Consider the following 14,901-nt stretch of genomic DNA (forward strand, 5'->3'; position numbering starts at 1 on the left):
AGTTAAAATGTGCCTACAATGTAAATAGCAAATCTCTCCATTTTTTTGTAAGTTGGAAAACTCTACAAATCGGCAGTGTATCTCCAAAAATTGTTATCCAGTATGACAGAAGAAATGGCAAAAGTCATGAAAATGAAGGAATTTTATTTATGATTTTTAATTATTCTGAATACTGTAGTATATGTGAACACATGTAAAATAAACCAGAGATGTGAAGATGGTACAGAAGCTTCATAATACATTTATATCACTGCCAACACTTTTGGACAGAACTGCATGCCATACTAATAAAGAAACTACTTTCTTGTTATTAAGGGGGAAAAACAAGCAATTCAATAACTTCATCATTTATGCATTTTAATGTTAGAAGTTACAAGTCAGTTTAAGCTAAAATCGAAAATATGTATGTTTAACTATTTCATCCAATGATCCTTCGATTACAGAGAACAACAGGCAACAAACTTAAAACTTATAGATGATTCTTTTTAAATAGAATAAAAACAATTTATTGCACAATGTCATCCAATAGTTTCAACATCAAAACAACTAAATGACAAATAAAATAGTATTAAAAATGTTTTAAAATGCTGTAAAATATTTTGAGCAAGTATTGTGTAAAATAACAAAATGTAAAAAAAAAAAAAAAAAAAAAAAGTTTTAGCATATTATAAAAATATCCGTTACAATGCACTTCGGCCAAGCTGCAAATGGTTTTATGTACAAAAATATACAGAACACACACAGCAACAATGGTCACAATAAATAAAGAAATAAAGCAAAATATTAAATATACAAAAGTAGAGACATGCAAGTGCTCCTGTGACTATACAAGGTTGGAGAAAAAGTACGTTGAGCCCTTAAGGTAGTTTTCATCTGGAACATCAAGGTCCATTTTTGCTGTTGGGAACCCAAGCCCACTGGTTGTGTTGTATTTACTCTTCTGAAGAGCTTTTTTGGGGAAAACAGTGACAAAGTATCCTCCTGAACTATCAAGGTTATTTTGAGGTAAACCATCCATACTGTGATCTCTGCTACCATCTGGCAATCTTCTGCTGTTTCTGGGGTCAACATAAACCCCAGAAGATGGGATCCATTGTGGATGGTTAGATTGTGCACGGAGGTCTGGTTGTGAACCCCTAGCTCTAAGCACATGGTCTCTCCCTGTGAAATCATCAATGTTGAGATCTGAACGGTTAAAATCAATGTTTTGGTGTAAACCTTGATCCACTGTAGGGTAGCTGGACCTCACATTGGTTTTAGTATATTTTTTATTAAGTCGAATGTCTTGATCTATGTCTAAGTCCGGTCTTTTCAAACTCATACCTGCCATATCTGATCTGCGATTCTTATACGAGACTCCCTTGAAATTTATGGAAGCATTGTCAATGTTAAGATCTGGAGATCTTAGATGAGGACTACGTATGTCTATCAAAGAAGAATTCATACCCATGCGTGCACCAATTAAATCTCCTTTCATTCTTGGGTCAGAGAAGTTCATGTCTGGTTGTCCAATGTTGCCATTTACTCTCATATTACGTTGTTTTGCATTCAGTTTTGGACCATTTATTCCATATTCAGCTAGATCTAAAGCTGGCAAACTAAAATCAGAATCTCTCAGCTTTCGTCCTGATATTTTTGGACTATTACCAGATAGATTGGGCATGTTAAGGTCACTTGTTAGGTTGGCATTGAGGCCTTTTGGCATCTTCATTTGGGACTTTTTTACATTTGCACCAGGTAAACCAATATTGCCATCTGGAGTGTTAATATCCAACTTGGGAGCCTGGAGGTTGACGTTTGGTGCACCAAGCTTAGAGGAGTTGACTCCACCTTTCATGTTTGGCGCTCTGAGATTCAGTTCTGGAGAATTGAGGTCCGGATTTAATTTCACATTTTGTCCCTTTGGTAATTTAGCATTAAAATTTGGTGATCTGAAATCAAGTTCTGGAGAATTGAGGTCCGAAGTTAATTTCAAATTTTGTCCTTTTGGTAATTTAGCATTAAAATCTGGTGATGTGAAATCAAGTTTAGGGTCCTCTAGCTTCGGACTAGAAAATCCCACATCAGGAATTTTCAAGTTTTTCTGTTTAAGTGGTGAAGTACCAAATTCAACATCTGGAACATCAAAATCAGGTATGGAGGTTCTGAAGTCTTTGTTTGGTAAACTCGGGTTGGGAGAATCAAGTCCACCTTTTATTTTTGGAATATCAAGATCAGAGCCACTTAACTTTGAACCTGAAAATCCAACTTTTGGCATTTTCAAATTATACTTTTTATGATTCACTGATGGGCTCCCAAATCCTACATCAGGCATTTCAAAGCCTTTCATCCCACCCTTGACCTTCGGAGCTTTGACACTAAAATCTGGTGACTTGAGATCTGCATTTAAGTCCAAATTTGGACTTGAACCTGAAAGGTTCATTTTTGGCATCTTGAGTTTTCCTGAAGGACCCTTAGCATCCCAGTCAGGACCTTCAATTTTAGGCACATTTAGCTTTCCTGAGGGCATGTCTAAGTTTGCCTTTGGACCACTGAGATCTAGTTTGGGGGTTTTAAAGTTAGCCTTAGGCATATTGATGTCGGGCATATTTATTCCACCTCTGAGATTAGGTCCGGAGACGTCGAGATCAGGGGATCCCAAATCCAAGTTGGGCCCATCTATCTTTGGACCTGAAAGACCCAAATCAGGCATCTTTAGGTTGGGCTTTTTGAATTTCCCAGACAGGTCAGGCATGTTCAAATCTAGATCAGCTTTAGGTGCTTTAAGGTTTAGATCAGGTGCATTTACATCTATATCTGGACCATTTAGGTTGCCGTCAAGTTCAGGTCCTTTGATGCCTGGGAAGTTAAATTTGGGCATTTTCATTTTAGGCATTTTAAGCTTTCCTTTGGGTGATCCAATGTTGACATCTGGTGTATTGATATCTAACTTGGGAGCTTTAAGGTCCATGTCTGGCAAGTCCAGATCAGGAGCATTTATCCCACCTTTGATCTTTGGTGTTTTGAGACTCCAATCTGGTGACTTGAGATCTGCATTTAAGTCTAAATTTGGTCCTTTTGGTAATGTACCTGAAAGGTCCATTTTCGGCATCTTGAGTTTTCCTGATGGACCTTTAACATCCCAATCAGGACCTTCAATATCAGGCATTTTTAGCTTTCCTGATGGCATGTCTAAGTTAGGCCCATCTATCTTTGGACCTGAAAGACCCAAATCAGGCATCGTCAGGTTGGGCTTTTTGAATTTCCCAGACAGGTCAGGCATGTTCAAATCTAGATCAGCTTTAGGTGCTTTAAGGTTTAGATCAGGTGCATTTACATCTATATCTGGACCATTTAGGTTGCCGTCAAGTTCAGGTCCTTTGATGCCTGGGAAGTTAAATTTGGGCATTTTCATTTTAGGCATTTTAAGCTTTCCTTTGGGTGATCCAATGTTGACATCTGGTGTATTGATATCTAACTTGGGAGCTTTAAGGTCCATGTCTGGCAAGTCCAGATCAGGAGCATTTATCCCACCTTTGATCTTTGGTGTTTTGAGACTCCAATCTGGTGACTTGAGATCTGCATTTAAGTCTAAATTTGGTCCTTTTGGTAATGTACCTGAAAGGTCCATTTTCGGCATATTGAGTTTTCCTGATGGACCTTTAACATCCCAATCAGGACCTTCAATATCAGGCATTTTTAGCTTTCCTGATGGCATGTCTAAGTTAGGCCCATCTATCTTTGGACCTGAAAGACCCAAATCAGGCATCGTCAGGTTGGGCTTTTTGAATTTCCCAGACAGGTCAGGCATGTTCAAATCTAGATCAGCTTTAGGTGCTTTAAGGTTTAGATCAGGTGCATTTACATCTATATCTGGACCATTTAGGTTGCCATCAATTTCAGGTCCTTTAATGCCTGGGAAGTTAAATTTGGGCATTTTCATTTTAGGCATTTTAAGCTTTCCTTTGGGTGATCCAATGTTGACATCTGGTGTATTGATATCTAACTTGGGAGCTTTAAGGTCCATGTCTGGCAAGTCCATATCAGGAGCATTTATCCCACCTTTGATCTTTGGTGTTTTGAGACTCCAATCTGGTGACTTGAGATCTGCATTTAAGTCTAAATTTGGTCCTTTTGGTAATGTACCTGATAGGTCCATTTTCGGCATCTTGAGTTTTCCTGATGGACCTTTAACATCCCAATCAGGACCTTCAATATCAGGCATTTTTAGCTTTCCTGATGGCATGTCTAAGTTAGGCCCATCTATCTTTGGACCTGAAAGACCCAAATCAGGCATCGTCAGGTTGGGCTTTTTGAATTTCCCAGACAGGTCAGGCATGTTCAAATCTAGATCAGCTTTAGGTGCTTTAAGGTTTAGATCAGGTGCATTTACATCTATATCTGGACCATTTAGGTTGCCATCAATTTCAGGTCCTTTAATGCCTGGGAAGTTAAATTTGGGCATTTTCATTTTAGGCATTTTAAGCTTTCCTTTGGGTGATCCAATGTTGACATCTGGTGTATTGATATCTAACTTGGGAGCTTTAAGGTCCATGTCTGGCAAGTCCATATCAGGAGCATTTATCCCACCTTTGATCTTTGGTGTTTTGAGACTCCAATCTGGTGACTTGAGATCTGCATTTAAGTCTAAATTTGGTCCTTTTGGTAATGTACCTGATAGGTCCATTTTCGGCATCTTGAGTTTTCCTGATGGACCTTTAACATCCCAATCAGGACCTTCAATATCAGGCATTTTTAGCTTTCCTGATGGCATGTCTAAGTTAGGCCCATCTATCTCTGGGCCTGAAAGACCCAAATCAGGCATCGTCAGGTTGGGCTTTTTGAATTTCCCAGACAGGTCAGGCATGTTCAAATCTAGATCAGCTTTAGGTGCTTTAAGGTTTAGATCAGGTGCATTTACATCTATATCTGGACCATTTAGGTTGCCATCAAGTTTAGGTCCTTTGATACCTGGGAAGCTAAATTTGGGCATTTTAAATTTAGGCATTTTAAGCTTTCCTTTCGGTGATCCAATGTTGACATCTGGTGTATTGATATCTAACTTGGGAGCTTTAAGGTCCATGTCTGGCAAGTCCAGATCAGGAGCATTTATCCCACCTTTGATCTTTGGTGTTTTGAGACTCCAATCTGGTGACTTGAGATCTGCATTTAAGTCTAAATTTGGTCCTTTTGGTAATGTACCTGAAAGGTCCATTTTCGGCATCTTGAGTTTTCCTGATGGACCTTTAACATCCCAATCAGGACCTTCAATATCAGGCATTTTTAGCTTTCCTGATGGCATGTCTAAGTTAGGCCCATCTATCTTTGGACCTGAAAGACTCAAATCAGGCATCGTCAAGTTGGGCTTTTTGAATTTCCCAGACAGGTCAGGCATGTTCAAATCTAGATCAGCTTTAGGTGCTTTAAGGTTTAGATCAGGTGCATTTACATCTATATCTGGACCATTTAGGTTGCCATTTAGTTCAGGTCCTTCAATACCTGGAAAGCTAAATTTGGGCATTTTCATCTTAGGCATTTTTAGTTTTCCTTTGGGTGATCCGATGTTGACATCTGGTGTATTGATATCTAACTTGGGAGCTTTAAGGTCCACGTCTGGCAAGTCCAGATCAGGAGCATTTATCCCACCTTTGATCTTTGGTGTTTTGAGACTCCAATCTGGTGACTTGAGATCTGCGTTTAAGTCTAAATTTGGTCCTTTTGGTAATGTACCTGAAAGGTTCATTTTAGGCATCTTGAGTTTTCCTGATGGACCTTTAACATCCCAATCAGGACCTTCAATATCAGGCATTTTTAGCTTTCCTGATGGCATGTCTAAGTTAGGCCCATCTATCTTTGGACCTGAAAGACCCAAATCAGGCATCGTCAGGTTGGGCTTTTTGAATTTCCCAGACAGGTCAGGCATGTTCAAATCTAGATCAGCTTTAGGTGCTTTAAGGTTTAGATCAGGTGCATTTACATCTATATCTGGACCATTTAGGTTGCCGTCAAGTTTAGGTCCTTTAATGCCTGGGAAGTTAAATTTGGGCATTTTAAATTTAGGCATTTTAAGCTTTCCTTTGGGTGATCCAATGTTGACATCTGGTGTATTGATATCTAACTTGGGAGCTTTAAGGTCCATGTCTGGCAAGTCCAGATCAGGAGCATTTATCCCACCTTTGATCTTTGGTGTTTTGAGACTCCAATCTGGTGACTTGAGATCTGCATTTAAGTCTAAATTTGGTCCTTTTGGTAATGTACCTGATAGGTCCATTTTCGGCATCTTGAGTTTTCCTGATGGACCTTTAACATCCCAATCAGGACCTTCAATATCAGGCATTTTTAGCTTTCCTGATGGCATGTCTAAGTTAGGCCCATCTATCTTTGGACCTGAAAGACCCAAATCAGGCATCGTCAGGTTGGGCTTTTTGAATTTCCCAGACAGGTCAGGCATGTTCAAATCTAGATCAGCTTTAGGTGCTTTAAGGTTTAGATCAGGTGCATTTACATCTATATCTGGACCATTTAGGTTGCCATCAAGTTCAGGTCCTTTGATGCCTGGGAAGCTAAATTTGGGCATTTTCATTTTAGGCATTTTAAGCTTTCCTTTCGGTGATCCAATGTTGACATCTGGTGTATTGATATCTAACTTGGGAGCTTTAAGGTCCATGTCTGGCAATTCCAGATCAGGAGCATTTATCCCACCTTTGATCTTTGGTGTTTTGAGACTCCAATCTGGTGACTTGAGATCTGCATTTAAGTCTAAATTTGGTCCTTTTGGTAATGTACCTGATAGGTCCATTTTCGGCATCTTGAGTTTTCCAGAAGGACCCTTAACATCCCAGTCAGGACCTTCAATTTCAGGCATGTTTATGGTGCCTGAGGGCATGTCTAAGTCAGTCTTTGGGCCACTGACATCTAGTTTGGGGGTTTTAAAGTCACTTCTGAGTTTAGGTGTAGAGGCATCCAGATCAGGTGATCCAAGGTCCAAGTTCGGACCACCTATCTTTGGTCCTGAAAGGCTCAAGTCAGGCATGTTTACGTTGGGCTTTTTAAATTTCCCAGATGGACCTGAAATATCCACATCTAAGTCTGGGACTTGAATATGTGGCAAATCAAATTTGGGCATCGTAAATTTAGGAGCCTTGTACTTTCCAGTCGGACTTTTGACACTAGCTGAAGGAGTATCAGTGGCCAAATTTATTCCCTTCAAGTCAACTTTGGATAAATTAGCATCAGATGCAGACATGCCACTTTTTATCTTAGGGGTTTTAACATTAAAATCAATTGTTTTATCAGCACCCAGACTTCCACCAGGGCACTCCATATTAGGCAATTGGACTGACCCAGATGGAGTATCCACATTGACTTTTCCTAGGTCCATTTGAGGTAGTGTCCCAGACAGCCTAAGTTTTGGTGATTCCATGAAACCAGATGGATCATCTAAATTTAGATCTGGGGTTTTCAGTCTCTTGGCATGCTTCAGACTGAGTTTACCTTTAGGAACTGTTGATATTCCATCTGGGCCCATAACCTCTATGTCATGATCTGGAAGGAACACATCTGAACCTTTTGAGGCCAATCCTGTATCCAGAACTTTTTCAAGATTTGGCATTTTCAGATCACCAGCTGCAGTTATGCCATTTAAATCATCTGGTAATGCCTGAGAGAGATGGTAGTCTCCAAGATGAGACTGTGGATTTCTACCATCAAGTCTTGGTCTTGACACTAGGGTGTTACCAGCAGTAGGTCCATTCAAACTGCCACCAAGTGGTGGAAGGTTTAGATTGGTGCCATCCGTAAGATCTCTGACCTGAAACTTAGAATCTGCATCAGCATCTGCACTCAACGATGTGGATTTTAGAAGTCCAAAGTCAACTCCAAGGCGAGGCAACCCCATGTCACGCTTTAGGTTGACCTTAGATGAGGCGGCTTTGCCAGCAGCAGATGAGTCATCTTTCACAAACCTCTTTATTTTGGCATTGTAGAGTTTAGTATAGGAATCCATCAGCATCTAGAAATTGAAGGCAAAACTAGTTGGTTAGAATGTAATTTCAAAGGCATCAATTTTACGCCATCAAGTTCAACATACTGCCTCTGGATTTCTGGCACACTGGTCCAAATTGTCCACACTCCTGCTCAGGCAGCTTCTGGTAAGAACTTTGACCTTGTCATCAAATGGCTCCATCAGTTTCAGCACGTTTATCACCTCCTGTTTTGACAGCTGATTAAAATCTATCGTTGCTCCCAAAATTTCATCCCCTAAGAAAGAAAATGGATATTTGCGTAAATATTGACTAATTTGTTCATTGTGGAGGGGTGGACACATTGCCTAGAGCCATTGTTCTCCACCCGTGATGCGGTGAAGCAAATAAATAGTTTAAACTCTACTGATGTCCTTTGAGCTTTTTCACCAAAGTTCTGCTCTGGCCAGTTAGGCAAAATCAGCAAACAAGTTAGCAATAGTCAACAATAACAATGAATCCACTAGTACATTTAGGTGTGGAATAACAAATTGAGGGCGATATACTATGTTGTAACATGATGTGTCACTGAAACATGGTGGGTATCAACATAGTTATATTTAGTGCATTAGCATTAGCTTTCAAGCTACTTCAACTAAACCATTGGACCACCTCATGACACAAGTCACATTTACTTCTTAGCAGAGCACATGTATGTAAGAGTTAAAAATGCACTGTTAAATAAACCAGTTTACGCTACTATTTATTGAATTAATCATTTCAAATGTGTGAATTCTTGTCTTTTGAGCTTTTATTTTGAAGGTCCGGTATTGTGTGCGCTTGTCAACCTATGCCTACGTACAGTGGCGCAAAAAGTGGGTTTGCAGCGCATGCAACGCATAGGAGCGCTGCACCAGAGGGGGCCTCAAAACCCCGTCTGGAGGGGGCGGCGCGCCGATGATGCCTTGCATACACTTCAGCGCGCCCTTACGCTCCTTCACCTCGCGCACATGTAAATGTAGCGAGTTTTACTTTTCACGTGGTGCTTTATTCATTTTTTTTTTTTGTTTTAAACATGACAGGATATTGTTCAGGATATATTCTCAATTGTTACTGTGACACTTCGCTGCTATTTTGACCGTAAATATAACTTTTAACGTACCCCTTTGTGTCCAATGGTTGCTATTTCAAGCCCTCTTGTGGCGAGTTATTGTAATTGCGCTTTATTAGTTTGCCGTTAGTTTTTGTTTCACAGATGTCTTTTTGCACATGTAGAAACCAGAACTGCCAGAAGACAGCTGATTTATGTTTTTATTATCTTCAGCACGTGGAAATGGACGTTACAGTTGTTTGTTTTTATATACTTTTCTGTCCACTAAGTGCCACTGTTGTATTCAAAGTGCCCTGGTTTAATAGTATTTTCTTTTTTGGAGGGGAATAGAAATATTTTGTTGGAGAAAAGTAAATAAAATACCTTCTTATTGTTTCTAAGCTCCTGAAGAGTTAATCAGGTGATTTTTACATTTATGGTGTGGTGAGTTGTTGTAGGTAATCAGGAAAACCCGCAGTGGAGTTTTAGCAGTATGATCTTTCTTCTATCAATCAAGTGGACTGGATTCTTTAGAAACAGCGCTGGGTCCAAATTAATATCTTTTAAATGTGAGGGGAAAATGTCACAATCACACACATAATTAAAGCAACGCTCATCGGATAACTCCAGAAATAGCCAAAAAAGAAAAGTTGGATTTTAGTACAGGGGACAATAATTTCCTCAACTCTTACAGTCAGCATGTTTTTAACTGTCAATCTCACGACAACAATCTGACTTTTGAAATGAGGACAAGAAGTAGTGAGAGCTCATACCTTCCTTCAGGTTGTGGGAGGAATCGGTAGCGCTGGAAATGACCAGCGCCCCGTTCTCCGATTCCTCCAGGGTCAAGGCCTCAGAGAGGCTCCGCCCCCTTCGATGCCTTGCCTGCGCACAAAATATTATTTGTTTAGTGTTCATGATTATCCACAAGTGAAAAAGTAAACAAAAACTCAAGCACTGTTGCATAATTGTATTTTCTTACCATATTTTTGATGGTCGTTTGTAGATCTAAACCTAGAAAAAGAATAAAAGTAGTCAATGGACGTCATGGAAAGATGATCAAAATCACCACAAATGACAAAAAGTTATAGCGTCTTCAAAACGTAATGCATGTTGCCTGTATAAAAGCTTAAATCCTGGCAGCAGGTGTTGCTCTTTTACTCACTAAGGTCAGGGGGGGGAAAAAAAGCTTTACTGAGGTTTTTACTTTAAAGAAGTAGAAAAATACATGTCTGCCTAAAACATATTAGAAAAGCTGAAAGACTTAGGGAATAACATGTATTTTCTTCTTTTTTATTATGTGTATTTAGATCAGTAACACCCAGGAAACTTTGTAAGTATGTCAGTTATGCGTTTTAGCTGCTGGGTCATTAAAGGAAACCAGAAACCGGTTCCTGTTGAGTACAACTGCTTTTTAGGCGTTTCTTTATCGTAAGTAAACAGTCAGAGAAACCATACAAACTGCTTTCTAATACAGCAGACATCCTGGCACATTGTCTTATTTCATAATCACACAAAATGAGCTGGACGAGTTTCTTATAAAAACAACATTTAGATGAACTTCTTACTTATTGTTTAACAAATGAGGTCAAGCTGAAACATCTTTCCTTTCTTTATGTCTTGCAAGAACGCATTAAAAACAGATGCAAACAAAATGGCTAAATAAGTCAAAACTGAATTTACATTTAACTGACATAAGTTACATTTTTTTAATGCTCATGTTGATTTCTTAGCAGAGCCTAAACATATGACAAACATTGATTTCGTTTAGAAACTTTAAGGATTGGCCGTCAATGCTCCCTTTGTCAGAACCAGTTTCGAGTTTTGTGTCACTATGGATTCATTTTATTTAGTGATGTCCTTTCTATCAGTGTTTACCTTTATGTGGTTTACAGGCTTAGTTTGTTAGTTTTCTTTTTGTTTAAGTTCCCTGATTGCTCAAATGTTTTGCATGTCCTTGTTTTAAGCTATTATTGCTCAGTAGCTCACTTCTAAATGTTTGTCAGTTAATCTGACTCACTTGTTTTTTGGTCCAGAAATCACCCTCCTAGTCTATAAACCTGTTATCTGTTGGTTCTTTGTCGGATCCTCCCTTTTCCCTCTGCATTACTTGCTCTTTGGTTTCTGGTACTATGTGTCTCTGGTACTTTTGTGTTTTTGTTGTTGCTAGTTTCCTAGCAGTGTAAGACTTCCTGCATTTGGGTCTATATAACTATGACATCTTTACGACATTCCAAAGTTCCTACACTCCTTATTTAATATCTTGTCATTATGTTTTAAGACATAGTGATTTTGGACAGCTTTATGTGCAGTTATCATTCAGCATAAACTAAATAAGACTGAACAATAGAGACATAAAATCTCTTACTACTAAATATTAGTCTAATTTTTAATGGAACTTGACATTAGCTGCCATTTCCTTAAAATTCCTCTGTTAAAACGGTTTCACGTCTGATATTCCCAGTTTTTAATGATTATCACTTTTGAAATTTTACCTCTAAATGGGATTTTCAGACTAAAAATATATTTTTGTCCTTTGTTTTTGTTGTTTTTTTTACATGTTTTTATCCATACACAACAGAAAATGTACTCAGGAAATCAGCTTGCTGCAAAAAATAAATAAATACAGCTTTACGCACAACAGCGTTTTGTTTGGAATGACTTTGAATCTTGGGGGAAAAAATGAAACTGTTTATGTGTCAGCTGAAGAACATGTTCCACTGACAGAAAGGTGTTCACTCGCTTTTAAAGAGCACAATTTACAACAAAGGCTCATCTAAGATAAACTTAGAACGAGCATACTATGGGAGTTATTACAGGATGGACAGAAAAGCCATTTGTGTATAAAAAGGTTTTATTTTAACATTATTATAGGTGTGAAGTTTGTCAAAATTGGTTTACTTATTCTTCATATTAATTTAGTCTGGTAAAAAATTAATTTGCTCCTGACTTTTATTGCTACATAAGTTAAGTTGCGTTGCTCTTGACAGTTGGTGGTTACCATAGCAACCAGTAACCAACAGTTTGCCCTCTTTTTGTCGCCATCATATGAATTATAATCAGCTCTGCGTTTTCCTTTACAACTATTATATTTTAACACAGAATTTACACAAATGTAATTATGTACATGGCTTTATTTGTAGTAATTATAATTTTTGGTGCATTTTAACTGTTTAATTTTACAACTGTCAGCTACTGGCAGTGGCTTGAGACTTTTGCACATTATGTAACTCCCTGGGTAAAAGGCATATTTATTTATTTAAAAATGCTCAAATAAAAAAGTTGGCAGGCCATCACCCCTTAAATTAAAGCTAAAATAACGTCCTTGGGTCTCTGAGAATCAGTGCAGATTCATAATGAACTTTCAAAATCACATCTGCAGATCTGTTCATTGATCGCTGATACTGAGCTAATGCATTAACATTCAACAAAGCAGTTCTGAGGTAAATTGTGTGGTTATCTAACTTATTAACAATCTCCATATCAGTTTCAGAATAAGTTTGATGGTGTTCCCAAACACCATCAATACTGGTTTCCACAAACTGATTATTTAGATTTAAATAATCAGTTTGCACCTTTAAATATTACATATTAAATGCTAAATTCACCCAAAGATGCAAAAGTGATACAAGGACAGACACAGATTATCAGGCTTTTAGTGAGTTTAACCAGAATGACCACTTCTAATTTCTAAAGAAAGAAAGTAAAGAGGTGGAGAAGACTCTGTAGGTGTGTGTACATTAATTATATCTTCTTCAAAACCAAAAGTTAGCAACGGAAAAAAGAAAAGATGAATTACTGGAACATACTTTCTACTTTTACTTGAACAATATTATTATTAAGTATCACTACTTTTACTAGAGTAGACTCTCTGAATATTGAATCCACTATGAGTAACGTCAATAAATAAAGAGCAAACACGTTTTAACCAAAATGCACCAGATGCAGACGCAAATCTACAGTTTATATTGAAGAGAAACCTCTTGTTTTCACACTGCTTTGTTTTTATCTTATTTTCTATTTGTTGAGACATTAATAGGTCATGAAGATACAGCAAACTATTCACATTGTCACTGGAAGCTCCTTATTCTGCACATTAACTACTGTTTTATGTAGGAAAAAGCAGATATGCAAACATTTATCTTACTTTGTAATTATCGTATTTTTTAAAAGCCCAATCTACTATTTAAAATACCAGAATTTGCATAAAAAGTTACATTGTTGTGTACCTAATGGCAATAATTTTAAATATTAGGCCAGATTTTATGATCAATTATGCAATACTTGATAAGTCTTTTTTTATAAAATACTGAAAGAATTTTTTTACACTGCAAAAACCCTAAATCTGGCCAAGTTTTTTTGGTCTAGTTCCTAGTGCAAATATATTAGCACACTTGAAATGACACAAAACTAACTTACAAGTAACATTAGAGCAACAAATAGTAGCTGGTTTAAAGTAAATTATTCCTTAATTTTGATTTTAAAAAGTACTGGTTCCATTGACAGATTATTTCACTTTTAACCAGACATTTTCCCTTTGATAAATTAAATAATCTGCCAGTGGAATTAGGACTTTTTAATCAAAATTAAGTTATTATTTACTTAAACTAAGCTGCTATTTCTTGCAGAAAAGTTACATACAAGTTAGTTTTGTCTTATTTCAAGTGTACTAAGATATTTGCACTAGAAACTGGACCAGAAATACTTGGTAAGACTTGGTGTTTTTGCAGTGTGGACAGCTACTTCTCACTTTTGCTAGAGTAGAAAGTAGTGATACCCTTATGGAGATGGATTTTCAGCAACTCTAAGCTCTTCTAAACATTACGTAATGTTTAGAAGATATTAATCTGTGGTGAACTGCTGAAACCTGCTGGATGAAGTACAGCATGCCTGAAGCAGAGCCCAAATCTCATGCTGGTTTGACAGAAACTGCCTGCATGCCAGAAACTCAACACCTGGAAAGCAGCTTTCTCACCTACAAATTCATCAAAACATCAACAAAGCCCAGGCAGCACATTCCCTGAAAAAACAAAACAAAAAACAAATATAAAGTTAGTAAAATTAAAAGCCAAGCTGACCTGGGGATCCATCCGGCCGTTCCAGGTTGAAGTTGCGTCTGTGCTGTCGGCTCACCTGGCTGTCACTGAGAGGAGCACCTGTCAGGCAGGTGGATACTCCTCCTGAAGCAGACAAACAGGTTGGGCCTTGACCGTCTTGCCACCATGTGGAGAATCGTCACTTCATCCTCCCTCCGGCAAACACGCCTTAACTGCAACACACCTGCGTCTCACACGCATGCAAACACAAAGCGGACGCTGCGGCGCGGGAATAAAATATCAGTTTGACCCACTTTTCACCAAGCAGCATCTTATCTTTTTATTATTATTTTTGCTACAGGTAGACACTTTTTTTGGGGTATGATAACGGAAGACAGTAGGGAAAACAAAACTCAAACAACCCTCCTGACAACGTGAGTGGTGTGAGAAGAATGTTGACCTGAGCCAAGGGAGCGGCGGCGGGCGTTCACCGGATGAGTCACACTCCTTACAGTCTCAGGCTGGGCACAAAGACTGCTGTCTGAGCAAATCTGGGAACAAAACAGTCCCGACCCAAACCTACAGGTATCTCTGCAGCGCAACATCACCTCTGATGATATAATGGGAAATAATGATTTCCAGACACACCCCACTGGAACAAACTGGATGGATGGCTGTGTTTACACCCAGAGGGGCCAGTTGTTCTTAGTAATCACATGCAAATAAAAAACACTTGTGAAGCTGTTCCTTGGCATAATAAATCTTGGAAACAAATCTGAAAGTCATTGGTTCAATGTTTAGTTTGAATTGCAATCAAAAGATAAAAATGTTTACT

General features: G+C 38.3%; 1 protein-coding gene across 2 annotated transcripts; it reads right to left on the reverse strand.

Moving 5' to 3' along the window:
• Positions 1-127: 127 nt before the first annotated feature.
• Positions 128-14,340, reverse strand: LOC106930258 (uncharacterized). 2 transcript variants are annotated; one of them, XM_088005857.1, is made up of 5 exons: positions 14,109-14,340; positions 10,013-10,044; positions 9,804-9,915; positions 8,069-8,238; positions 128-7,990 (listed from the first exon to the last, which is right to left on the reverse strand). In XM_088005857.1, exons 2-5 carry the CDS (start codon positions 10,013-10,015, stop codon positions 824-826), a joined length of 7,452 nt encoding a protein of 2,483 aa, XP_087861983.1. In that variant the 5' UTR covers positions 10,016-10,044; positions 14,109-14,340; the 3' UTR covers positions 128-823. The 2 variants fall into 2 exon arrangements, with proteins under 2 accessions (XP_087861983.1, XP_087861989.1); XM_088005863.1 differs by lacking the exon at positions 14,109-14,340 and adding an exon at positions 14,006-14,042.
• Between the last annotated feature and the right edge of the window lie 561 nt (positions 14,341-14,901).

Source organism: Poecilia mexicana, unplaced genomic scaffold (assembly GCF_051168715.1).
Source record: "Poecilia mexicana isolate PSO_F unplaced genomic scaffold, ASM5116871v1 scaffold_1, whole genome shotgun sequence".
Lineage (NCBI taxonomy): Eukaryota > Metazoa > Chordata > Actinopteri > Cyprinodontiformes > Poeciliidae > Poecilia > Poecilia mexicana.